Raw genomic sequence first — 26,317 nt, forward strand, 5'->3', positions numbered from 1 at the left:
AAGTGGATGATTATATAACAGGATAGATTTAAATATATATATATATATATATGCAGGAATAAATATCTTGGAATATAACCAATTTTTTTTTTTTATCAAATACCAAATATAATGAGTTGTTCTTGAATATACAGTAGTATGATTATTGTTATCAATCAAAAACGTCAACAAAATCATAATTTTGAGCTTATTTACATCTCGTTGCTATTAAGGAAAAAAAAAAAAAAAAAAAGAAAAAAATAATAATGTGAAAAGTTTATATAAATCTATAGTTTATTTCAACTAATCCTTTTTTTTTTTTTAATTTTATTTTCAAAGTGTACTTGTAGAATTATTCCGTATACGTATGACTATGACTGTTAGATGAATAGCTCATGACTAAAAAGGAAATTTACATTGATCTCTCAAAAGGGTTATTAAAAAGGCTTGGAGTGAATTCATATATATATAAATCATCAATCTCTTACCTTTATCTTGAATTTTTAGAATTAAAAAATTATATTTCTAAAAGGATCAATGTACTTACTTCATTGTTAAATTAAATTTTTTTTCTATTTTTTATTTTTATTTTTTCCCTTTTATATATACTCTCAGTTTATCTTTTACCCAATTGGTTGAATTATATGGGGTTCAATGTTTCGTTTGTTGACCAACTTAATGAAATATCATTTTTTTTTAATTATCTCAATCTTTCATTTTCCATCAATTAAATTTGTACGAAATTCTCCCTTCTTCGTATTTCTAAAGGGGTGGAGTTAATTCATATATATATATATATATAGACATATATGTCTGTAGTAATTATAATGCAGTATAATCTAACATCCATCCCTTTATCCATTTAATATTTTTAAACATAATACATATCTTTTGACGAATAACTCGGAATTTACTCTATGGAACCCCACCTGCTATAAATACTCACTTTGTTCCCTTATCCCTTTTTTTCCCTTTTCTTTTTTTTTATTTTTTATATTATCCTACCCTTATACAAATATATATATATATATATATTCTTTTAATTTTAGATGAGATTTGATATCATTTTTTTTCTATTTTTAACTAGGTAGTGTTTATTTTTTATTTTTTTTATTCTTTTCCCCCGTTATTATAAGTTTTTTCCAAGGTTTCCGTTTTCAAAATAAACTCCTCATGTCTGTTTCGTCTTTGCGTTCAAAATGGATGCTTATTCTACTCGCAAATGTTATCATAATCGGCGGAATGTCTTGCTATTGGTACGGCGGATTGTCTGCAGCTTCAGAATATCTCCCTCAATTTTCAGATAAATCTCAAGATGATAATCAATCTTCTCATACGGTAACAGTGACGGTTGAAGCTAATCCCACACCTACTAGCACCGACTCGACTTTAACAAAACATTGTGACCCTTACAAAGAATTAGGGTACTTTGACATTACAGATAAAATTTACTCCAACATGACATACGTCTCCCTTAACCCATCATGCCAGCCTATAGCATCAAATATAGTCAACCGTATCAAAGAAAAAGAATCCATTCCTGAACTTGTAAATAAAACCATGATTTTTATTGGAGACTCTGTCGACCGCTACAACATTGATCGCCTATGCATAACCACCAATTCAAACCATTCTTACACATATCAAGATGATCATAACCATTTATGGACTAACACTTCTAATATACCCACTTGCTTTCCACGAGTGTGTCGCAATGAATTTTACAATTTCACAGTAGTCAACTATTTCACTTACGGATTTGATACACAGGAAACCTGGAAAATCAAAAATAGACCTCTCAGAGAGCCCTTGATGTGGCGCGACCGAATTTCTGTTTCACTTGATGCTTACGAGACTCTCAACCGAGGTGCCCCCCATGTTGTATTTATTGGTATTTCATTATGGGAGCTTGCTCGTCTTGATATTTTGTCGCAGCAGGCAAAAGATATTGAAGTGATTGGATTTAACCAGACTCAGTTAGCTGGATATCATGATAATCTTGTGGAGCTAATAACAACTTTGCGTCAAAGAATGCCCAAAACTCGCTTTATTTACCGCCAGTCTCATTTCCCCAGAACAGGTAAAAACTTTTTTGATGGGGATACAACACCACGATTATATCGTTTTGATGCACAAAGAGTTAGCCAGTTCAATTTAGCTGCGTTTGGAGCAATGGAAACTGTAGGAGCCGATTACTGGCCCATTGGTGAGCTGACTCAGAACCTGCCCAAAGACATGATTTTAGAAGATGCTGGTAAGTTTTATTTTGATTTTTATTTTGATTTTGATTTTTATTTTGATTTTGATTTTGATTTTGATTTTGATTTTGATTTTGAAAAAAAAAAAAAAATCAATTTTATTCGATTTACTAACAAAATTTTTTTTTTTTTTTTTTTTAAAGTTCATCCTAATGGAAGAGCGTTAGATACAATTTGGGTACCAGGGGTTTTTGAGTATTTGATGCGAACAACCCTTGATTACCAACTACTGTAAAATTTCTTTAACAATAGACAACAAATCCTCCCCCAGATTAGACATTTAATATCCTATTTTTGATATCACTTTGGAAAATGCTTGTAGAATGCAGTGTCCTGAGATAAGCATCAGTGTTTATGCTTCTCACGTTGGTACCAACAACAACAAACAAGAAGAATGCTAAACAGTGTTTATATCATATATTTATTTATATATATTTATAAAATGATGCCACGTCTTTTTTTTTTTTTTTTAAAAAAAAAAAAAAAAAAAAAAAAAGTCTTCATTACTAATAATAATAATTTCATACCATTGGACAGGATTTATGAATTCAAACAAATATATATTTTGAGAGTATTTCCACCTCTAAAAAAAAAAAAGAAATGTTTTTTACGAGGTTAAAGTTCAAAGTTCGACATTCCCATATATATAAAGAGAAAACGTAATTAGCATCTATTTAAGCTTGATTTGTATTATGCTTATTACTATTAATAATCTGGCAAACTTTATTATTTGGAAAACTTGTTCATGCCCACAATCATATCAAAGTCCCCCAAAACCTATCTAATAAACAAAATTAAAAAAAAAAATATAAAAAAAAAATAATAAAATATATTAATAAAAAGTAATCGACCCCGGTGAGGATTGAACTCACGATCTCACGATTAACAGTCGTGCGCCTTAACCAGCTTGGCCACGGAGTCTTTTAAGAATCGTTAGTGTACTAATTTTCTTGAGCCAATAATAGAGCAAGGAATTGAATTGCTTAAAAATAACTTTGGACAAAGCATTGGTTTGTTGTTTGTTTGTTTTTATTCAAGGGTTATAGAACTATATAACATCAGCATCTGCGCTATCCTTTTATTGTCTGACTATGTGACTTGCCGGTTTTCATTTGTACCTTTTTAGTACGGGTGGTTTCTGTTCTGTGCGTCTCCGGTAGCCCGGAAGATGGGCCCTGATGCCAGCTTACGAGGAACAGGGAGAACCAGTCTGTCGGTCCCAAAACCTTCCCAACCCATTTCCACTTATCTTCACGGACGCCCATGTATTTCTTAATCTCTTCCGTCAGAGATACGGCCCGCAATCACCTGCAGGCTATTTAGACTGTACGGAAGAGTCGGCATTCCTGTAACCAGGGTAGCCTATGGTTTTCAGTCTAGGTGTATACTCCCGTACACATCCTCAGGAAAAGGGGGTATTCTGGGAATCGAACCCAGTATCTTCCGCTATCGAGCGAACGTGTTACCCTTTACACCATCCAGCCCTTTCCCCAACCAATGCTTTGTTTGTTTGTTTGTTTGTTTTTATTCAAGGGTTATAGAATTATATAACATCAGCATCTGCGCTATCCTTTTATTAGGGGAAAGGGCTGGATGGTGTAAAGGATAACACGTTCGCTCGAAAGCGGAAGATACTGGGTTCGATTCCCAGAATACCCCCTTTTCCTGAAGATGTGTACGGGAGTACACACCTAGACTGAAAACCTCAGGCTACCCTGGTTACAGGAATGCCTACTCTTCCGTACAGTCTAAATAGCCTGCAGGTGATTGCGGACCGTATCTCTGACGGAAGAGATTAAGAAATACATGGGCGTCCGTGAAGATAAGTGGAAATGGGTTGGGAAGGTTTTGGGACCGACAGACTGGTTCTCCCTGTTCCTCGTAAGCTGGCATCAGGGCCCATCTTCCGGGCTACCGGAGACGCACAGAACAGAAACCACCCGTACTAAAAAGGTACAAATGAAAACCGGCAAGTCACATAGTCAGACAATAAAAAGGATAGCGCAGATGCTGATGTTATATAGTTCTATAACCCTTGAATAAAAACAAACAAACAAACATGCATGATAACCCTTGAATAAAAATAAACAATCAAAAAAACAAACAGGTTTGATTCACATGTAATAAGTATTATTATTTTAATTATAAAAACTATGTAAAAATAATGGTCTCTGGCGGGATCGAACCGCCGATCCTCGCGTATACAAGGAAGTTGCTTGTGTATTAGCACGATGCCTTAACCAACTGGGCCAAGAGACCTAAAAAAGTAAGTCACACTGGCTATATAAAGGCACGGGGCAGTCCCTAGTAAAAAAACGAAAATATTTTAGCAATGGACTCGTGCAAAAAATTAGTACTGGAATTCCGCAAGGCTCACCTATCTCACCACTACTTTTTTTGATATATTCCACACCAATGTATCATGCCATTAAAGAATGGGGTGGAACTCCTTTTGGCTTTATTGATGATGTGACTATTACCGTTGAAGGTAAAATTGAAGAAAATACCAAAAGCTTAAGCAACATATTAGAAAAATGTTGTAATTGGGCTAAATCAAGAATGACCAAAATTGATTTGGGTGATAAATTGGGTTTTATTCATTTTACAAAAAATGTGAAACCTAAAGATGAAAAAGTGCAACTTACTTTACCTAATGGAGAACTTCGTGAACCCCAGAAGGAAGTTAAATTGCTTGGAATTACTTTGAACAATCTGCTTGATTTTAAATCTCATATTTTGAATAAAATCAATAAAGCAAGAAAAGCTGTTGGTGCTATTTGGCATCTTGGAGGCGTGCAAAAAGGTATGCGAGGGTCTGCAGTCAGATCACTGTATATTGCTTGCGTGAGACCAATTGTTGAATATGGCTTAGAAATTTGGCATCATAAAATCTTGAAAGGAGAAATCCACAAGTTGGAAGTGATGCAGAACATGGCTTTAAGAAGAATTGTTGGTGCTTATCGCACAACTCCTATTGCGGTACTACAAAAGGAAGCTGGTATTATGCCATATAGTATTAGGCTAAAATTTATGGTGGCACGAAAAGCTATTCGTTTACACCTAAATATTAGCAAAACTAATCCTATTAATGGTCATTTGTTAACATTGATTGAGAAATCTCCAATTGCAAAGCTAACCACGCTTTACATGTTGGTGAAAGATGATAGAGACTATATGATTAAAAAGGATGAAAAACGAAAATGCAAGAGGGTTGAACCTCTTACGCTGAAACAACAACAAAATCAGACGATTGGAATTTTGAAGAAACAAGCAATGGAAGAATGGCAAGAAATGTATTGGAACAGCAGTAAGGATCTGTGGTATCATAATATCACAGTGGAGTCGAAATGTACTGATAATCTTTCCAAAATGGTTACGGGAGTGATCATGAAGAAAGATAGTCGAAGGATCTTGAGTAATATTACTCAGTTTCGCACAGGCCATGGCAACTTTGGCGCATGGTTTAAAAAGTTTGGAATTGAAAAGGATAGTTACAACTGCAAATGTGGAGAGCTGGAAACAGTTCATCACATTTTAGTTGAGTGTCCTTTGCTTGAAGAGGAAAGAAAAGGACTGAAACGGATATCTCCAGAGATGGACATGTCGACTCTCTTAAACAGTTTAACTGGCTTACAAGAGATTGTAAGCTTTATCTCTGCTTGGAGAGATTAAGAAATACAATTACAGCGTTGATGAAGACAAGTGGAGATAGGTTGGGAAGGTTTGGTTATTTTAACCCCCTGTTCCTCGTAAGCTGGCATCAGGACTTATTTTCGGGCTGTTGAAGATGCAATGTTGAAGCCAAAATTAAAAGTTTATTATGAAATGAAAATATATATAGTATGGACAAGAATGATAGCACAGATGCTGATGTTATATAATTGTATAACCCTTGAATAAAAACAAAAAAAACAATTTGTGATAAATTATGGCTTTAAATATTTTCAAATCAAAACAAAAAATGAACTATATTGTTAGAAGAAATCAAAAAAATAAAATTACAAAGTTGATAAAGCCAAATGTAAATAAATTGGAAAGGTTAGTCTTTGACCACAATTTTTTGTCAACATATAGAAAACGGACTGTTGTGATGCTTTATCAACTTGTGCTTTAAAAAAATGCAAAAATCAGTTTAAAATTAATAGAGAAATCAGACAAACTAACCGTAGTTCTGTTGTTTCAATTAGTCATGGGCTTCTCGGGTAGACTAAGAAGAACCAAGTAATATAATATTGAGTTCTTAAATGAATCACCCGTCAAAAACAACAGCTAAGTTGAAATCACTAAAACAAAGGCATAAATAAAAAAGTTTTTTTTAAGATAATTATCTATATATATCATTATAATGATATATATTATGGAAGTAACTTTTAAAATAAATTTGAATTGAAGGACTGAAATACTATAAAATATAGTGTTTATTTTCCATTGAAACTAAAATTATAGTAGATAAATAGATAGAAAAAAGCCAAATCTATTTTAACTCTGGATATAATTTGACAGTTCCTGGTTTTTAGAATATCTGATCATTAGATAAAATAAAATAAACAAAAAAGTCTTGCAATAAAAGAAAATCCTAAACAATTAAAATATTATTAAAAATATAACAAAATACAATTGAAAAAAAAATAAAATATTCAAATCATTTGGTTAAATCATGGGGTATACTTTTTTTCAAAAAAAAAAAAAAAAAGAATAAATTGCTAAAAATATTAATCCTCAAGACCTCCTTTATCTCATAAAGCACTGTTAATTTTTTTTGAGTGGAATAATAGTTCTTTGACTGCATCATTATTTAGCCGCAAATAATGAACGCCACTTAAAATGGGGTAATTCAAATATTTCTTTTTATTTTCAAAATTATATATATATATATATATTTAAGAAGATAACAACTGATAAAGTGCAACTTCATTTTTAATTTTTTTTTCTTAAAAATTCTTTCATAAATTGTTTAATTTTATTGCTTTTTTGAAACAATTTTTTAATAAAACAAAATCTTCTACGCTGTTTGTTATATTTTTTTATTAACAATGAAAGTCATTTATGTTTATAATCAATTATCACTTCAAGTTCTCCTAATTACAATGGATGTTGTTTTTTGGATTTTTACTTTTTTTTTAATTGAGCTACTTTCCATCATTAGCAACCCTGAAACACAAATCGCCACCGTCCTCACAAGCTTAAGTGGACTTTTACGATTCTTTGGCATGGAAGCAAGACGTGCAAAAGTTCGTAAAACTAAAAGCAATGCATATTCATCAAATCTTTCAGAATTAGACTCAATTAGTTATTCGTCTCAAAGAAATGTTGAATTTGAATTGAATAGCCTCAATAATGGGTTCCCTAACAACAAACAAAACACAACTGTTAATGATTGTTTAATTCCATTATTCCCTCAAAGAAAATTTCGATTTTCCATTTTATTGATATTTTTTATATTCATTTTAGCCTCAAGTTATGGCTCAAAAGTTTTAAATCTAATTATCTCCAATAATATTTATCCTTCTTATGAACCTACGTTTGCTCCTATTAGAGATGCTTTGAGAATTCATCCTGGTGACAAATCAAATACCTCATTATATATTCCTTCGGATTTTCATATAAATGAGCACTGGAGCCCCGCGCCTATTTTTTATAATCCAGATGGGGATTATAGCTCAGTTGATGAATTGGAAGAAGAACACGTTGTTCATGAAGAAGATCAAGTTGGTTACGGCAATTCATATTATATGTCGGGCACAGTTCTTTTTAACTATACTGATCCTTTATCAGGAAGCTTCTTAAGTTGCGGTTTGACAGATAAATGGGAAAATATCATTATTGATGCTAATGGTGCCTATACCCTGGAGATGAGTAAACCTAATGTCCCTATTTTACCTCACGTTTTATGTGTAAATAACACCTCAAATAACAATGACACAAAATTTAATATTCAATCTGATTCTCTGGAACCTTATTTTGTGATTAATCCTGGAGAAAATTTTACATTTTTTGGTGTGAACAATGAAACTAAAAAAATTTACGCCAATAATTTTTTATATTATGAATTTAATTATAATTCTTACAACCTTTTAATCGAACCACAGTTTTATTACGATCCCTTAAACTTTTTTAAAACCAATCTTAAATTATTTGATTCAAACTCATCTTCTTCTAACCACAACGTTCGTTTCAATATGGATTGCAATGGAAGAAATTTTACTATCGAAAATAATATCACACAAAGTTTGCTGGATTTTCATACTCTTTATGTTTTGGGAAATGTTAGTTATGTGCTAACATTCACTTTGGCAAAACATCTTGAAGGTAACCTTTCGTCTTTTGGGATTTTTCATAATAAGGTTGCACTTGGGTATTTCAGATATTCAAATGTTTTAACTATTACTCAATCTTTATATTTTACCAAAAAAACTATTTTTGAATTTGAGTATAATGACAATATTACAAGCACAACTACTTATCAAACTGCTAAAACTGTTGAAAAATGGGGTACCCATCTTATTCCAATTGTCCTCAACATCAAAGTACCAAGATTTGTGTATACTGTGCTAAGTGAAACTTTGGGTATAACTGTCAAAGGGTCCAATGAATTGGGGTTCTATTACCCAGGGAAAATTAGATATGAAGCAACTTCAATTGTTATTGCTATTGTTTCTGTAACTTTAGCTTCTTTGGTTTTGTTTTTCATTACAAAACTTATTCTATATAAATGTCCTCAAGGTATTCCAACATACTATGGTCTATTGCATGAATATCATAAGAATCGTTTAGATGCAAGTCCTCCATATGATGCTGACATTGAACGCCAGTCTATTTTTAAGATTATTGACAAAGCTTATGAAGGTGTAGGGTATGATGGAAGATTGCAAAGAAATCGAGTTGGAGTTCTTGATGAGGTCACCATTAGAACTGGTACTAATAAAAATGGTGTGATTAAGCGACGATTCATACACTAAAGCTTGAAATTTCTTTAATTTTTAATGTAGTATTAACGTTTATTAAATTTAATAGACTCTATAATTTTAAGAATAATAAATAAATAACTAACTAACTAACTAACTATATATATATATATATATATATATATATGAAGATAATTTAGTTCTAGGGTTGGATTGATTCAATAAAAACAAACAAAAACAAACCGGTTTGATTTTAGTGGAAATAAATTAGAAAAGTTTACTTTTTGAGTTTCTGTTAATTTTAAGCTGAAATCAAGACATATTTTAGGGCTGTTGAAGATGCAATGTTGAAGTCATAAAGTCATATTCAAAGTTTATTACAAAAATGAATATATATAGTAAGAACAAAAAGGATAACGCTGATGCTGATGTTATATAATTCTATAATCCTTAAATAAAAACAAATAAACTTGTTAACCTAGCTAGGTTTAATTCCTCAGATACTCCTCCATCTCCTTTTGAGGGAATGTACAGGAGTAAACGAAGACTATTTTTGCCAGTGGGAAATCCTACTCTTTAGTTCAGTATAATTAGCCTAGTAAGTGATTTCTGGCTGAGGGTTATAAAAAAATTTAACTCAAAGTCCGTAAAAACAAGTAAAAAAGAAACCGGTCGGGTATGTTTAGAACCGATTGACTAATGGGTTTTGTTTATGTTAAAGTGATATTGAGGACCCTTTTTTTTTTAAATTACCGGATGTGTAAAGATCGAAACAACATTATAGTGAAGAGGTGCACCCTGTAGGTAAAAAAAAACAACAAAAATTAGACAATGAAAATGGATAACGTTGGTGCGAAAGTTATATTAGTTCTATAACTCTTGAATAAAAAAAACAACCAATTTTAATGCTATTAAGACACTTTAATTTTAAAAAAAAAAAATTTCAATCAATGTTTATCACTCCAATTGAGTTTATAAACAGGTTTTTCCTATGGTAATGAACTATGTAGATAACCTTGTTTTCTTTTGATTAAGAATTAAATTAATTTTCATTTAGAAAAAAAAAAGTTCTTTTCTTCTTCTGCTTCTTTTTTTTTCCCCTTCTTTTACTGTCTTGCCAACTCTCCCACAGGTTTGATTAGAAATATAAAAACAAAAATACTACCGGGGAAATTGAATTTTCTGATAATCCTGGTTATTGAAATACTGATTGATACCAATTAGATAATAAGAAATCAATTTTTATTTTTATTTTAGATTCTGAAAAACGGATAAAAAAAAGTGTAGATAAAAAGAAAAAATAAAATAAAAAAATAGTCAAAATTAAATATCATTATATTTGAGTATTTTTTTAAAAAAAATAATAATAAAATAAAATAATAGTCAAGAAAAATGTATTCTTTACTTTTGAATTTGAATATTGAGTTTTTTTTTAAAAAAAAAATTAAATAGTATGCAAAATAAAGAAAGAAAAAACAAAAATAACTCATCATCATCATTCAATCATTCAATCATTCCAAAACAATTTCCCATTCTTCCCCCCATCTACATTAATGACTTGTCCTGTAATGTCCCCGCTCCAGTTCTCACTTGCAAGAAAAAGAACCGTTTTAGCAACCCCTTGGATACTTGTTGGCCGTTTCATTGCGGTGCTAATCTCACTTGTTAGTATCTAAATATTTAAATATCTAAAAAAAAAAAAAAAAAAAAATTCTTTATTATTCACTCACGTTGCTTGACAGTCTTCATAATATTGGTTAGGATTCATTGCGCATTCTTCATGAAACTTTTCTGTATCAACGGGTCCTGGTGCAACAGCATTAATTCTATTATTTTTTTTTTCGTCAAATCATTTTTGGTTAGTTTTCATCAAATCATTATCTTTTCTTCGCTTCAATACAGTATATCTTTAGTTCTGTATTCAAAAGAAAACTTTTTTTTTTGTTTCTTTATCTTTTTCTTACCTAGCTCGCGGATGGATCTGAACTATATCCTTCACCAAACTGTTGACCAATCCATACTGTACTGCACTTTTCCCGCTTGCATAATCTGCATTTCCTAGCTCACCAAATCTTCCCGATTCACTTCCAATAACAACGAGCGAGAGGTTTTTCGTATTTTGATCTGCCCCATCACGTACTTGTCGTAACCATTCTCGTGCCGTCAAAAATGTCCCATGCACATTCACATTAAACGTCTGCTGCCATTGCGAAAATGGCAAGTCAATTAGTGACGTGTGATGCGTCAGATACGAAAGATCCTGTGCCGCACATGTCACACACACTTGAATTAGACCGAAATGAGCAGAAGCCAATGCAAACCCGCGTGCAAGCTGCTCCGGTTGTGAAACATCAACACGGTACTCCATAAACTGTTCGCTCGGCGGCTGATCATTTTCAAACTCTAAAAGAATTGGGGGCATTGGGTCTGAGGATGATGTGGAGGAGGATACCGGAGACGTGGACATGATTGGAGGGGTAGTTGTTGGTGTTGGGAGTTGGGTTAGGACTTGAGATGATGAATGTTTTTCATGTCGGAGAACAAGTTCAAAGACAGAGACTCTGGCACCTGCTTGTAAAAATGCATCGACTATGACTTGTCCTATTGCTCCGTTGCCACCTGTGACTAGAACGTGAGTATTTTTGAGACCTAGGCTGAGGTCGATTTGGCGGTGGTTATGCATTTTAGAATGAGGATGGAAGGGGTATTTAAAATGAATGTTTTGAATTTCAGGGAAAGTATAAGGATAGTTGAGGATTTGATGAAAATGAAGAGAAAATAAAAAAAGTTTGTAAGAAAGAAGGGAAAAAAAAAGGAAGAAAATATTAAAGGGAAAGATTAAATAGAAATAGAAATAGGATTGAAAAGATTTTTTGTTTTTTTTAAAGATTCAACTGGGTTATTAAGAAAGAAAAGTAATAATAATAATAAAAAAAAAAGAGAGACTTCACGTAGGTCAATTCATAAACATATCATTTTACTATGTGAACACCAACCCTTTAAACCCCGAAAAACTGTGTGGTCTTTTTTTTTCTTTTTTCTCAATATCCAATCCAAACTTGTACCAGGTTAGCTAAATGATTATTATTCTTTTTTTTTTCTGTTCAGGAACAAATAACGAGAAACATTGTGTTGGAACAGAAATGTTGAAAAGAAATTTTGGCCTTTTAGTCATTCCGACGGACTTTAATCATTTTTTTTTATTTATCTATTTCTTCCGTTAACACAAATGGTCTGACAAAATCTTATAGGGGGAGATTTCTTTATTTCAAAAGAATGTCTACTGTTGATTTCTGGACTCTTGTCGTAATCAAATTCACAAAACCCAAATCTCGCCTACAATTTGGCATCATTTTTGTGTCTTTGGTTGCTTGTTTAAACAAGCAAATTTGGGGATCCGGCCCTTAACTTTTATCCAGTCCACTTCAAAAGAGGAACAGCAATAAAAAAAAACTTAATCTTATCTACACAACTTTTTTTTTTCAGACATTATTATTACATTTACTACTTTAAGTTATATATATATAAAAAAAAGAACGGAAAGGGGATGAAAATACTATACTAAGATACAAAATTGAAAGAAAAGAAAAAAACAAGTTATAATCAAACAAAAATATCCATTCTTAATGTTGTTGCTTCTCCAACAAATAATTGATGGCATTCTCAACGTTAAAATGACTCTTCTCCAATGCAGCATACGCTTCGGCTTGCGTAAATCCCATGCTAACAAGTTGCGAAAGCTCCTCAGCATGTGGACCAGTAGGTTTAGGGGCAATAGTAGCTGCAACAGGAGCAGCAGGAGTAGCAAAAGACTGTGGAGGATTCTCAGGGAATGCATTCACAGAGCTATTGACAAAAGAATCAAATGCAGCTGCTGCTTCTTGCTGTGAAGCCTGGGGCTGTTGCTGCTGGTAGTACTGCTGTTGGGGTTGTTGCTGTTGGACTGGAGCGCCAAACGCATTATCCACTTCACCCTGGGTGGGTGGGGCAGATGTTGACAAGTTAGCAAACAACGAATCCCACTCGTCGTTGGCTGCCTGGGGAGCTTGTTGCAGTGGTTGTTGCTGTTGTTGTTGTTGTTGTTGTTGTTGTTGTTGTTGTTGTTGTTGTTGTTGTTGTTGTTGTTGTTGTTGTTGCTGCTGCTGCTGCTGCTGTTGAGGTTGAGGTTGTTGGAATCCTCCAGTGGCAGGGGAAGTATAAAAGTTGTCTATAGGATCTGAAGGGAATCCAGTTGCGGCACCAGAAGACTCCGAAAAGTTTCCAAAGTCAAATGGCTTAGCGGCAAGCTGCGAAAACTCCTGTTGGATAGGCACCTGTGACTGTGCACCACGAATATCCTTAAAAGACTCGTCATTCACCTCCTCGGCATCTTCAAGACCTTCAAATGCGGCGGCAAACGGATCAATGTGTTTCTTGATGGGGGCTCCGTGGTGCTTAGAAGAACTAGGCAGTGGGGCAAACGGAGAGTAGATGTCTTCAGGTTGAGTAGTAGTAGTAGGGGCAGCCACAAAGGGACTAAAAGAATCAGTAGACTGAGTAACAGAAGTAGGCTGGTTTGCAAAAGCCAGAGGAACAGATCGGTTGTTAAATGACTGAGTAGAGGACTGGGCAACAAACGAAGGAGCAGAAGACTGAGGTACAGATTGAGGAGCAGAACGAGGAGCAGACTGGGGGGCAAACTGGGGAGCAGAACGAGGAGCAGACTGGGGGGCAGACTGGGGAGCAGAACGAGGAGCAGACTGCGAAGCAACAAATGGTGAATCTGCAGATTGGGTATCAGGCTGGAAAGCAGACTGGGCAGCAGTACCAAAGATATCGTTAGCATCAAATTGTTGTTGCTGGGGCTGTTGAATAGCAAGATTCTGCACAGGTGTAGGCGAAATAGACTGTTCGGCAGGAGTTCCGACTTCAGATCCAGTAGCCTGGGCAACTGCAGCAAAGGGGTGGGAAGAAGCAGTTGCAGAGACAGGTGTTGGGTGGTCCACAAAAGTGAATGACTGGGTAGATGCAGCAGCAGGACCCGAAAAGGATGGTTGTTGCTGTTGATTCTGAGAATCGGCAATAGCAGGTGCATGTACAGGGACAGGTGCAGCAATTGGGATATCAGAGGCGCTGGCAAAAGAAGATGCCTTGGCCAAGTTACCAGGGGTTCTAAAGGCAACAGGACCAGTGAACTGGGGCTGGCCAGGGAGAACCTCAGGGCCTTCATCGTCTGAGGATGAGTATCCATCACCATCCGGAATTTCAGTGGGGGTTTCTGCAATAGGAGAAACCGTGGTGCCGCTGGAAATAGGAGCAGGAGTCTGGGTGGTAGGCTTTGGTTGAGAAGCAGAAGGTACATTGACATCGTCACTGTCAAAGTCGCGAGCATCTTTAAAAACGTCCTTGGAGTCAACAGAAGAGGTTTCTGATTTAACTCTGTCAAGAGTTGGGATGGCAGCAGCTGCTACTGCTGCTGTTGCTGCACCGGCAGCCACAGGAATAGCAATAGAAGAGGTAGTGGCGGCAGTAGCAGGAGTAGTAGTTTCAGAAGACTCAACAGGAGTAGAAGCAGAAGCCAAAGGTTCGGAAACAAAAGAAACAGGAGGAACAGACGTAGTTGTCACTGTTTCAGTAGAGGGCTGCTCGGTAACGGGAGCAGACGACTGGACAAAAGACACTGGGGGCACAGAAGAAGCGGCAACAGGTGCAGGAACTTCCGAGGCCACCAAAGAGCCAGTGCTTTCATTAGCTCTGGGCACCATTTCATAGGACTCTGTTCCAGAAGACAAGCGATCATCAATAGAGTAATCGCCAGAAACGGGGGCCTGGGGGAGAGGCTTTTCTTCCGAAGGTTGTTGCTGTTGGGTGTCAGTGGTGCTGGCAGGAGCAGCAGCAGGAATCTCGGGGAGAGACACTGGGGCGCCAGTGTAAGTATCCTGTTCTCTAGAATACCCCAGGTTTGAAATGGGCTCAATGTCAATGCTCTCTGGAGGTGCCATACCAGCCACATGCTCCGAAGTGACTGGGATACCAGGAGAGTCAGGACGCGACATATCAAGGTCACCACGCACTGACATGGGTGGGTTATTTTGGACAGACGACGAAGTCGACTGAGGCCGTGAGAGGGGCAAGTGGAAAGCATTGAGGTTGCCTATAGCCGGGTTGTTTGTAAACTCCGAGTTGGGAGAGGTGTTTGGCGTATCATTGTAGGTAAAGTTACGGGAAGGATCTGTAACAGAGGGGGTGTTGAGACCAAAGTGATCCTCAAATGGCACCGAAGAAACCGTAGCAGTATCGGAAGATGGAGGAGGAGCAAATGAAGTTGCATAAAAGGGGTTAGTGCTGGCCGAAGTGGAAATAGGAGTTTCAGCAGAAGCAGCAACAGCAGGGACAGGAGAAGAGCCAGTTGCTGAAGAAGTCAAATGAGAAGCATCAGAACCAAAGGCAGCAATGGCAGCAGCACCAAGAGCCGCACCACCGGCAACGCCAGCAGCAATTCCAGTAACAGCAGCGGAAGAAGAGGTTTGGGCACCTCTTGAGCTATGGAGCTGTTGCTGTTCCTGTTTGGCTTGCTCAATTTGTCTTTGAATTTCCTGATTCTCGCGCTCGGCAGCAGCAGCGGCAGCAGCAGCCTCCTCAATGCTCTTTTTAAGCGAGTCACGTTCTTGTTCAGCAGTTGCAAGCTGCTGCTTGCTAATAGACAAAAAGTTGCTCTGCTGTTTAGCTTCACGTTGAGCCTTTTCAAGGTCCTTTTTCAAATTTTCAATCTCTTCATTGACCTTTTTGATATTTTCCTTAACGGTAGCAGCCTCCTGCTGATCAACATTGAACTGGTTGGTAGCCTCCTGAATCTGGGCCTGGAGCGATGCGTAGGTAGCTTCAAGAGTAGAGTATTCTTGAGAAAGTTTACCAGCTTCAAGTTGGTTCTTGTGAAGAATTTGGTCCAGTTGTTCATGATGCTTAACCTCGGAGCTGTGGGTGCTTCTAAGAGAGTTAAGTTTGGTTTCAAGGTCAGACTTGACTCCATCGAGTCTAGCAATTTCTGCCTCAGCCTTTTCTCTCTTTTGACGAGCAGAGTCAGTCTGAGATGACATAGAGTTGACTTGGTTTTGGAGGTTTGCAACGTCAGTTTTAATGGTTGAAACCTTATTATCAAGTTCATCAGGTTGGTGAAGCAAATTAGGAACCTGTCTGGGTTGGAAGGTAGAAGCAACAGCAGTTCCTGCAGTTCCTGCAACAGCACCCAAAGCAGCACCTGCAGCAAAACCAGTGCTATTTAATGATGAAGAAGCTTGAGGGGCAGAAGTTGCAGGGGCAGATTCCTTAATCAAGCTTTGGCCAAAGTTGGAGACAGGAGCAAACGAAGTGTTTGATCTTGTGGAAGTGCCAGAAAAGTCGCGTGTAGCAGAAATAGGTTGAGTAGGGGACTTGACAGTAGGAGAAATAAGGCTATCACCGAGAGAAACCAAGTCGTTGAGAGAAGAAGAGGTAGTTTGGATCTTGGGAGGTTGTTGTTGAGGAGCAGGAGCAGAAGGTTTTGGAGGGATAGGTGGGGGGCTAGTAGCGATGGGAGAAGAAAGAAGAGATTCTGAAGCAGGAGCAGCAGAGTAAGGATTTAGAGAGCTTGGTAGGTTCAAGGGGAGCTCTCTACCAATGAGTTTTTGCTGAACGAGATACATGGCAATAGCAAACTCTGGTTTACGGAATTGGCCAGTATTGTTAACATCAGCAAGATCCCAGACCTGGGCCAAGACTTCTTCAGGGAGGTTTGACTTTGTGAGGAAGGGGACGACTTCTTCTGCACCAATCACACCCCTGTGGTGTGTGTCGAGGCTGGCAAAGATGGCGTCTGACTTTGCGTGGTCTGAGGGGGAGATTTTCCACTCATTAGGGTTTGAGCCAAAAGTGGAGGAGCGGGATGGAGGGTTGAATTGTTGCTGGCCAGTGAACTGCGGGGCTGAGAGTGGAATAGGAGAGCCAATTGAAGAAGTCTGGGCACGAGGGGAAGTTTGCAAGGAAGCAGCGGATCTTGGTGCCGGGGGAGCAGGAGGAGCAGGAGAGGTAATAGATGGGACACGGTGGGTTGAGATAAAGGCTTCAAAAAAGCCTTGTGGAAGAGATGAGGGAAGTTGTTTAAGGGTTCCGCTGAGAGTTGAGCGGATAAGGTGCATGGCTAGGATAAATTCTGACTGGTCAAGCTTGCCTCTGTTTTTGGTATCAGAAAGGTTCCAGACCTGAATGAGGGTTTCATTGGGGAGTTTGCTTTTAACAAAGATATTGCGTGCGTCAGTACCGTCAAGAAGTCCAGTAGGTGCGTTTTTGATAAAAATTTGGCTATAACTTGATCGGTCTTGGGGAGAAATGGGAGGGATTTGGGTTGCTGAGGAGGAAGTAATAGAAGAGGGGCTTGTGGGGACTTGTTGCTGTTGCTGTTGCTGTTGTTGCAAAGGAGAGCTTGGGGTAGCAAGAGATGAGATTGTCTGTGAAGGAGGAGGTGAAGAAACAACTGTTGGAGGGGCAATTGATGATTTTGGAACCGTTGGTTGTTGTTGCTGTTGTTGTTGTTGCTGTTGTTGTTGCTGTTGTTGAACATTTGCAAACTGAGGCAATTGGCCAGCTATATCAAGTTAGAAACTCGCGTTTAAGAGAGTTGCCTTTTTGTTTGATTTTTTCAACATACCAGAATCACCAAGAGCTGTAGTCAATTGCTTACCACTTTGGACCTGACCAATGATACGGAGAGCAAGAAAGAAGCCATTCTTGTCGAGATATCCATGGTTGAGAGGGTCTGCTAGCTGCCAGATTTGGCCGAGAAGAACAGGCTGGAGACCCGATTGCATGAAAAGTCCGCGAGCCACGTCTCCAGTGACATAGCCAGTTCGGGCAGGGTCACATTGGGAGAAGAGAGCTTCGAAAGCCGAAGTTTCAGTTTGGGTATATTGTTTGGCTTTTTTTTTTTTTTGAGTTGGTTAGCACATTGACACAAAGTTGTCTGCGGGATTATTAAACATACCGGAGTGTCCGTCAGACATGGTGCGGTTAAAGAAGAAGATAAAAAGCTGAAGGTTATATAAGGGGTGTTTTTATTCTAAAGTAAGAGTTTGGAAATCTGTATATATTAGGAATTATACAAATTGAAGTCTTTAAGATATATATAAAAATAAAAATTTATATATATATATATACGAGAGTATAAGAAGAAAGAAAGGTAGAAAAAAAAAAAAAAAAAGGATTTTTGGTGGTGAAGAAGAAGAAATTAATTTTTTATTTTTTATTTTTTTTATTTTTTAAAAGGTCAAGTGGAGCGATTTGAAATTTAGCAAGGTTTATTAATTAATTAATTAATTTATTTATTATAATTTATTAATTTATTAATTTATTAATTTATTAATTTATTAATTTATTAATTTATTAATTTATTAATTTATTAATTTATTAATTTATTATTACTCAGGAGTAAAGAAAAAAAAAAAAAAAAAAAAAAGAGGAAGGCTTTTATTTTTTTATATGTCTTTTGAATGTCTAAATGTGTGTGTGAGAGAGAAAGGAAACTCGTATTGGCCATTTTTTTTTTTTGGAACGCGTAGGCTTCACAATAAGGTGGTGGCAGTGAAAAAAGAAAAAATAAAATAAAATTGAAATTTCACAAAGTCACGTGTATTATGTAACTTATTACATTAAATATTTGTAACAAATTTAATTTTTATATTTTTAGCACAAATAAACAAATGAATTATTTGTGTGTGCTAAATAAACCTTACATATGTATATATATTTATAAACATGAATTTATTTAAATAAAAATCCATGAAATCTAAAATACAATAATTGATCTTCTATGAGATAAAAAAAAAAAAAAAAGTATACACAAATGTGAAGAATCATAAAAAAAAAAAATACAATTAGCAAAGAGATATGATAATAGAAATAATTAAAAATATTTAATTAGTAATTGTCAATACATTCAAAAAAAAAAAAAAAAAAATTCAATTTGTTAAACTGTTCATCAACACTTGCACAATTCTCATTTCCACTCACATCCTCAACTTTTCAATTATTCAACTCTTCAACTCTTCCAAACATCTTACTTTTTTTTTTCTCTTTTATTCTTCTTCTAAATCTATTTTATATCTACCTACCTCAAACATCTTTTGGCGGCGGCCGAAAGTTACACTTTTTACCTTCCTTATATAACTGATGCAACAGCGCCACAAACGCATCCGGGCCTTTACTTGACACCCTCATATACTCCTTATACAGTCGTAGCGCCGTTACAGCATCCTCAATTGAATCATGGTTCCCCGTCTGCACATTTTCATGTAGCAACGCGTATGCCAAAAACTTGAGCGATAGTCGCCGCTTGTACTCAGGTAGGTAAAACAACCCAAGCGTATCAACCACCTGTGCAGACGGTACGTGAATCCCAATTGTCCGGAAATCATTATCAAGTCCATGACCAACAAATACACACCCAAGATTCAACAATAGCCACAACCGCTTATATGACGTTTGCTGCGTCACTAGCGACCCGCGCGTCGACGTCCAGGGGTCCAGGTCGCCCTGCTCAACGCCTGAATATTCTGTCAGGTAGTCCACTATGGTTTCAGACGTTGCTATAAAGTCATCAATAAACGGCACACCCTGCTTGGGTCCTGTTCCCCGCACAACAGACACTCGAGCAAGCGTCACCTCTTTGGGCCGCACTAGCGACTTTGTTCCATCAGATATGATTTCCGTCTCTTCATGTTGCAGCAAAACAAACTCTGTGTCCATGGCCACCAGGGTCCCGGGCTCAGGTGCTTCCGTAGTGGGATCCAACAGCTCATATTCGCGTTTGAATCCTGCACGGAACCCGGCAGCAAAGTGGTCACGGTAAAGAATTGACGTGTCGAGACTGTTTATCCAGGCATTATAGTCAAATGGTGGTGCCTCTTCTTCTTTCCGTTGGTAGAGCAAAACCACAGGCGTTTTCCAGGAAGTCACCTCCAGCGCCTCTGCCTCGGAAACAGGCTTGACCAGGAAATCATTGAATAGATGCCACTGGCCTTCGATTTTCACAAACGTAATCAGGTGCGTATCAACCGGATTGCGCGATGGCCGTGAGCCTGGGGCAGCTGACGAAGCCGACGCAGGTGCAGAATCTGTCTGTGCGTTTGTTTGAATCTCAACCACCAGGCCTAGGAGTTCATAAATATCGTCCCCTGGTTGAGCGTCAGCCACAATTTTAAGCGACGTGGGTTGGTTCTCAGCCTGCTCTGTGCGGACGGCAAATTGCGGCTCGGGCCAATTGCTTGGGGGTACGGTTTCGTCTGCAAGTGGGACATGCAGGTTAAGCACTTTGGGGAGCCGTGCACGGACAGTACGAGTTGCTGTTTGGGTATGGAACTTGCGGCATGTATCACACCATGCTTTAGAGCTACGAGAACGCTTGTCGAGGGATGCCTGGAGGGTCGGCAAAAAGGCAGATTTAGGCTGAACCAGCTCAAGAGAATATACCACTGTTTCGAGAACTGATCGGGACTGACAGGCGGGCGAATGAGTCGATGTTTCTACAACAATGCCCGCAATTTTTTCAAACTCACGTGCAGATGCATCGTAGGCACGCTCATCAATGGCCATGCGTTCCATTAGGAACCGCGCAAAGGCTTGTAACAGCAGCCCTTGGCCATGCCCTGGTGCGTACCCAGTGGCCAGCCCGAGGGTTCTGCTACAAATGGCGGCCAGTGGTGATCCTGGTTGGGGTTGTGTAGAAGAGACACTGAGCGATCTGGATCCCACGCGAAGAGGGTGGGCATCATCTGTGACCAATCCAAGCGCATTTGCTTGGGGGATGGTTGAAAGAGCCTTTACAAAATTTGCTGCCGCACAGTGCAACCCCTTTGCTTTATGGAGCATATCAAAGAGCAAGCCAAGCTCTGCCAGGAGCGACTTATCGTCAAGGGAGTTGTGTTTAAGTTGATTGAGTGCAAATTCGTAGATTGGCCTGGAGTAGCAGTAGAGTTGTAGTAGCGGGTTGCAGTAAGAGTTGACAAACTGAGGCTCAAGCCCAGAGTATTGCGTGTGGTTGTAGTAGCCAAAGTCAAAGTCAGCAATGCCAAACTTGGAGTACTTGATTTCCAGGCGTCGGTACGCGCGCGGAACTGGCGAGGTATCATCGGCCATGTCACTTGAAGAGGCTGGTGGGGTAGTTTCGTCGGCGCTATTACCACTGCCTGCACTTCCTCCAGGGCCACCGGTACCAGCAGCTGCGCCTGCACTTGCGGTACCACCGGCCCCACCACTTCTTTCTGAAATAAACTTGGGGCCTGACGCAATGGTGCGACGTTTAAGATCCTTAAAAGAGACGTATTTCTGAGCCACGTTGCGGCGCGCGTGATCTTGAGCAGAAATGCCAGTGAGTCCGATTCCACCAAGGGCCAGATCTGTTGGATGAATATCTGTTGAGGAATTGTCATTGATGGCTGCCTGGAGTTGCCGCAGAACATCTGGTGGGAGTTTTGCTGGGGGCATGCCTTCATCAAAGACCATGGGCATTCCAGGCTCGATTGACCACGATGAAAGAAGTTCGTCTTTGTAGTAGGGTAGTCCGATAGCACTAAGCGGCGTGGAATCATCGTCAATATCGATTCTGCGAGGTTGTGCAGGAATCATACTTGAGATTGGTTGGGTATAGACCGCTGGATCGACTGGGAAGTCTAGGGGGGCTGCAAACTCATTAAAGGTCGGGTCGTCTGCAGAATTGCTCCAGAGTTGGACATATGCACCGTCAGTGAGAGCCAGAAAATCGCCTGACGAGGACACCTCGAGACCCGACAGGGTTCCGGAAGATGCTAGAGCGGCCTGATGGAGTCTGACTTGAGTGGAAGCCGGGTTTGCAAAGTCAATGAGCTGGATTTGACCTGTTTGGGACGCAATGAAAGCGCAGGTGGAGAGTTTTGGGTGAAGGCGAACAAACCCGGCACCAGCAGGGAAAGGTACTGGAGGAAGAGGTTTACCTGCACGCAAATCAAATATGTTGACAAGCGGATCGAGAAGCAACTGGCCTGCGGCCCCGGCTTTGCGGAGCGAGTAGCCGCAAGTGAGAAGGGTAGTTTCGCGCGCATCAAGATCAGAGACAACGCTGGTATGTGCTTGAAACGATTTGACGACGCGGTTTGTGTTTGGGTCGATGATGTCGACGGCACCGTTAGATTTTCCAGCCACCAGGGCATGTGCTGTGCGCACAATCTTGACAGCTCCGGCAGACCCAGGAGAGAGCGGGATGCTAGAGGCCGTGGAGAACACGGAGCCAGCTGGAGCGTCCAAATTTAGCTTGAGAATTTCGTTGGTACCTATACCAGAGAGGCTTCCGGTGCTACCTAGGTAGAGCTCGGCATCACGCGCTGGGGCCATACACGCGAGCGAGCCGGCCAGGGCTGCAGGCGCGTCGAGGGTTGTTTTTGTAGTACCGCGGCGTGTTGCAAGTCGAAGGGATTCTGGAGTAAGTGCAAGCAGGGCCTTATCGGCAGCGGCGATTTGAAGAACTGGTAACGAGGAATGGACACGGGACGACGCATAAGGTCGTAAGGCTTGGGTATAGAAGGATGCGAGGAAGCCGTCGGACGCGCCTGCCCAAAGCAAGTCCTGAGCTGGGTCAAAGAAGGTTGCCGAAACTGCGGCATACGGCCGTGAGAAGACTGGTAGAGAGGTAATCTATGAAGTTGAGTTAGTATTAGAAGGGCAATTCTAGGATGGGTTTGATCTTACTTCGTTCCAGTCGTCCATGGTGGTGATGCACAAGTTGGAGGTTTTGGAGGTTTGGCAGAAAAAAAAAAAATAAATAAATAAAAAAAAATAAAAAAAAATAAATAAATAAAAAAAATCATAGCCCTTTAAAGGCAAACCCACCATTTTCTTACTCAACCATCCACTAACTAAATCATACATGACGGAACGCGTACCGGGCTTTTTCTATGCGGACCAGTACTTGACCCAGCAAGGAGTCCGGTTCGACCACTCGATACCGGCAACGCTGACTCTGTTTGCCACTATTTTTGGTGTGGCCGCCATTGAGGTAAGAAGCCTTTTTTTTTTTTTTTTTGTCTGAACATAAATCCTCTCCACCATATCCTTTCCTAACTTGCATGTAAGATTCACGCAAAAGACATCTACGCTACAGGTAATCTTGGACTCGCCAAGTCTGGAGTGTTTCATGGCCAGCTGCAATTTAACGATGTACGTGACTTGACAGCAGCTGCCGGGAGGTACCAACTGGTATGCCAACTTGTGGGCGAGGATCTGTACGTGTACCTTGTGCAGCCGCCAAATATGGTTCCGCGCGGGGTTCTTACGGTCCAGGTGGCCAACAACTCTGAAGACTGTGAATTTTCCGGGCTTATTGAGTTTAGCTGAATATAATTTTATTTACTATTTACCAAAATATATGGATCCCATGGTCTTGACGACGTTGAAGCCAAATAAACTAAGAATGTAGAGCACCGCAATGACCGGCACGGGTGCCAGTAGCAGCTCTGTGTGGGCCAGAAACGGCAATGCATTGTAGCCATAGAAGGCAATGACACAGTAGTGGGCTAGCGCAACGGCATACAGGGAGTTCCCGAGGAACATTGCAAACCATGCAGAACGAGTGAGCAGAGGGAGTAGCAGGAACTGGAGGACGTAGAGGTAGACCCAAATGACAAGGAAGGCATTGCAATGGACGTCAAAGCAGTATGCCCATTCGAGTTCGTCACGTCCCTGTGAATGTCCGTGTCCAGTTTTGCGCAAAAGTTTGCCAGCAATGAGGTATCCTGCGGTGGCAATGACAACACCTACAGCGAAAAAGTCCACAAGCACCATGTACCCAACGAGCCGGAAAATGGCAAATACGCCAGGAGAATAGGCCAATCCCCACGCCAGCGCAGAGACCGCCAGCAGCGCAGATAGCAGCAGGACGAAAGACGGGTCGTCACGGGCCCACCGGTTTTTGGTCTGCTTGTGATAGTAAAGGGACTTGTAGACTTTTGTTGGGGCTATGAGTAGGTATACGAGTTCCCAGACAGCGGTCTCAAAGTCGAGCGTTGGCGGCCGGAGCACACGCCTAATGACAGTAGGCAGCCTCAGTCCTGATCCATGGGATCCTGAAAGTCCCGACGGCGCTCTTCCGTTAGTCAATGGTAGGAGGGGCATTTTGAGTAGATGTTTGATGGTGGTGGTGGGAATATGAAATATTTAGGTGGACAAGAAAAAAAAAAAATATCTCTATGGCACTTACGTGTCTATCTAATCTTCTTCTTCTACTACTACTACTACACCAATCACGTGCCACCGGGCGGCGTGTCGGCTTGAGTCAAACGATCCAGCTCCGACATCAGCGCATAGTTGACCGACTCTGAAATCGCTGAGTCTTGTTTGTAATCCTCGTGGGAGGTCACGAATTGACGGATCCATGAGGCATTGGTGGGCAAGGCACCGGAGGCCCTCTTTGAGACCAAAGAAAGGTACTTGCTGAGCTCACACAGCGTGTCAAGGTCGACGCTGGTAGCTGCCAAAAAGCGGCGAATCAACGGGATAAACCCAGGGAATTCATCGGAGCCATTGACCAAAGCATCCAGCGAAAGCTTTGTGTATTCCTTGGGACTATCACGCTGGACGTTTTTGCGGAACCAAAAGGTCTCATTAAGGACAGCATCACGGTGATGAGCCACTCGCATGTTTTCGTCCACCTTGGAAATGGGCATGTAAAAGTTGAGTTTATAGGAAAGAATGACGCGAGTGAGTAGGACAATAAAGACTGTGAAAGCAGCGTTTTCAAAATCAGTGGCCTGGACCTCCATGGGCCGGAACTCGACGCGCCAGCCAATGTCGGATCCTGGGGGTGGGGGTTTAAATCGAAGAGTCTGCCAATTGGTGGACTGAATGTTTTCAAAGTGGTCTGCACTGGTGGAATTGTCCTGGTGAAGCAGCTCACGGAAAATGACAATAGGGTCACGGATAAAGAGATGAGCAAAGTGCTGGGCCAGGAGAGGATCAAAGCCGGCATCGTCGAGACGCTTGAGAGCACGCTTGTTGACGACAAGCTTTGTATCATTGTAATGGGCTTCGTCAGCAAGCAAAACTGGATCTTGGGCCAGGTACGAGTCTACTGAGTCGTAGCGGGACTTTGGGATAACCACATCCGAGTTATCAGTGGTGAAACCCTCTGGGGGAGGTACCAACCCGCGTTCCCAAGGCGTGCGGTCGTCGACGGCTCCGGAAATGACATTCCAGCGGGTATCTTGGTCGCTGAGGTAGCCTCGGTAAGCTGGGGAGGCTGCAGTGAGGGCCAGCATAAGGGGGGCCAAAGGGGCCAGCTGGTCGTACAAGGTTCGTGCTTCGGTGATGTTTGTGGCTTGGAATGTCAACTGAAGGCAACAGCAGCCCATTCCAAAGCCCATGGCGTCCATGTGGATATAATTCTCCGGGCCATGGTCCACAAAGGGTCTTGGTGTTTGGGAGTCGACGAAAATGGGGACGTCAATGGAGACTTTGGACCCACGGCGGGTGCGGATGTTTGCAGTGAGGGTTGGGAATCGAGCATGGGGGTTGATGACCTCATCGGGGAGAAAGTCAGAGCGTGCGGCAGGGCCGTTGGGTGGGTAAAATGGCTCGGTAAAGGGAGAGTTGACGACACCCAAACGCGGGTATGAGGTGACGGTAAGCGGGACCTCGTTGGGCAAGAGATTTTTGCGAGCAATGGAGCGCCGGAGTTGCATGTTAGGTTGGACATTGAGGAGGTCTGTAGGAGCGCCTGTGAAGGGGGCAGCTGGTGTGGCCTCCAGCATGAAGCGGCCGTATTCCGGGTGATACGTGACAGGGCCGAGGGATCCTTGGGCTTCCTTTTGGGCAAGTTGTTCAAGAATTTCAGCTTGTCTGAGAGATAAGCGGGCAGTTTTAGCGGACTTGTCTAAGGAGACTACCATGTACTCGAGCTCATCACCCCAGAGCAGGACATCGCCTTGTTTGTCTTTACAGCGGGAGTAGATGTTGATGAGTTGTTCGATTCCTTCGTCACGAACAAAAGAAGCGAGTGGCTGAGCTTCAGCCCAAGGGAGGGGAGTTCCTAGAGATCTATAGGAGAGGTTAATAGGGCTAATCAGGTAAATTTAGAGGTTTTGATCTTTACGTACAAAAGGCCCATTGGTGATGGTTATGGGAGGAAAATGAATTTGTCAG

At 40.1% G+C, this 26,317-nt stretch overlaps 9 protein-coding genes across 9 annotated transcripts; 4 read left to right on the top strand and 5 right to left on the bottom strand.

The window, feature by feature from the left end:
* Nucleotides 1–1,152: 1,152 nt before the first annotated feature.
* SAPINGB_P002545 (uncharacterized protein) lies at nucleotides 1,153–2,472 on the top strand (the record flags this gene model as incomplete). Its single annotated transcript, XM_031997263.1, has 2 exons — nucleotides 1,153–2,233; nucleotides 2,381–2,472. The coding sequence occupies 2 exons, from the start codon at nucleotides 1,153–1,155 to the stop codon at nucleotides 2,470–2,472; spliced, it is 1,173 nt and encodes a 390-aa protein (XP_031853154.1).
* A 2,180-nt stretch (nucleotides 2,473–4,652) lies between these two features.
* SAPINGB_P002546 (uncharacterized protein) lies at nucleotides 4,653–5,909 on the top strand (the record flags this gene model as incomplete). The annotated part of the gene is made up of 1 exon (XM_031997264.1): nucleotides 4,653–5,909. The coding sequence occupies one exon, from the start codon at nucleotides 4,653–4,655 to the stop codon at nucleotides 5,907–5,909; it is 1,257 nt and encodes a 418-aa protein (XP_031853155.1).
* Nucleotides 5,910–7,447: 1,538 nt separating this feature from the next.
* Nucleotides 7,448–9,196, top strand: SAPINGB_P002547 (uncharacterized protein; the record flags this gene model as incomplete). Its single annotated transcript, XM_031997265.1, has 2 exons — nucleotides 7,448–7,526; nucleotides 7,689–9,196. The coding sequence occupies 2 exons, from the start codon at nucleotides 7,448–7,450 to the stop codon at nucleotides 9,194–9,196; spliced, it is 1,587 nt and encodes a 528-aa protein (XP_031853156.1).
* Nucleotides 9,197–10,649: 1,453 nt separating this feature from the next.
* On the bottom strand, nucleotides 10,650–11,825 carry SAPINGB_P002548 (uncharacterized protein; the record flags this gene model as incomplete). Its single annotated transcript, XM_031997266.1, has 3 exons — nucleotides 10,650–10,794; nucleotides 10,873–10,968; nucleotides 11,107–11,825. 3 exons carry the CDS (start codon nucleotides 11,823–11,825, stop codon nucleotides 10,650–10,652), a joined length of 960 nt encoding a protein of 319 aa, XP_031853157.1.
* A 940-nt stretch (nucleotides 11,826–12,765) lies between these two features.
* Nucleotides 12,766–18,156, bottom strand: SAPINGB_P002549 (uncharacterized protein; the record flags this gene model as incomplete). Its single annotated transcript, XM_031997267.1, has 3 exons — nucleotides 12,766–17,741; nucleotides 17,805–18,071; nucleotides 18,138–18,156. 3 exons carry the CDS (start codon nucleotides 18,154–18,156, stop codon nucleotides 12,766–12,768), a joined length of 5,262 nt encoding a protein of 1,753 aa, XP_031853158.1.
* A 1,108-nt stretch (nucleotides 18,157–19,264) lies between these two features.
* On the bottom strand, nucleotides 19,265–22,888 carry SAPINGB_P002550 (uncharacterized protein; the record flags this gene model as incomplete). The annotated part of the gene is made up of 2 exons (XM_031997268.1): nucleotides 19,265–22,816; nucleotides 22,871–22,888. 2 exons carry the CDS (start codon nucleotides 22,886–22,888, stop codon nucleotides 19,265–19,267), a joined length of 3,570 nt encoding a protein of 1,189 aa, XP_031853159.1.
* Nucleotides 22,889–23,048: 160 nt separating this feature from the next.
* SAPINGB_P002551 (uncharacterized protein) lies at nucleotides 23,049–23,515 on the top strand (the record flags this gene model as incomplete). Its single annotated transcript, XM_031997269.1, has 2 exons — nucleotides 23,049–23,177; nucleotides 23,255–23,515. The coding sequence occupies 2 exons, from the start codon at nucleotides 23,049–23,051 to the stop codon at nucleotides 23,513–23,515; spliced, it is 390 nt and encodes a 129-aa protein (XP_031853160.1).
* A 15-nt stretch (nucleotides 23,516–23,530) lies between these two features.
* On the bottom strand, nucleotides 23,531–24,292 carry SAPINGB_P002552 (uncharacterized protein; the record flags this gene model as incomplete). The annotated part of the gene is made up of 1 exon (XM_031997270.1): nucleotides 23,531–24,292. The coding sequence occupies one exon, from the start codon at nucleotides 24,290–24,292 to the stop codon at nucleotides 23,531–23,533; it is 762 nt and encodes a 253-aa protein (XP_031853161.1).
* Nucleotides 24,293–24,420: 128 nt separating this feature from the next.
* SAPINGB_P002553 (uncharacterized protein) lies at nucleotides 24,421–26,282 on the bottom strand (the record flags this gene model as incomplete). Its single annotated transcript, XM_031997271.1, has 2 exons — nucleotides 24,421–26,212; nucleotides 26,272–26,282. 2 exons carry the CDS (start codon nucleotides 26,280–26,282, stop codon nucleotides 24,421–24,423), a joined length of 1,803 nt encoding a protein of 600 aa, XP_031853162.1.
* Nucleotides 26,283–26,317: the final 35 nt, after the last annotated feature.

The sequence above is a fragment of the Magnusiomyces paraingens genome, assembly GCF_902498895.1.
Source record: "Magnusiomyces paraingens strain CBS 517.90 genome assembly, contig: contig2, whole genome shotgun sequence".
NCBI classification, from domain to species: Eukaryota; Fungi; Ascomycota; class Dipodascomycetes; order Dipodascales; family Dipodascaceae; genus Magnusiomyces; species Magnusiomyces paraingens.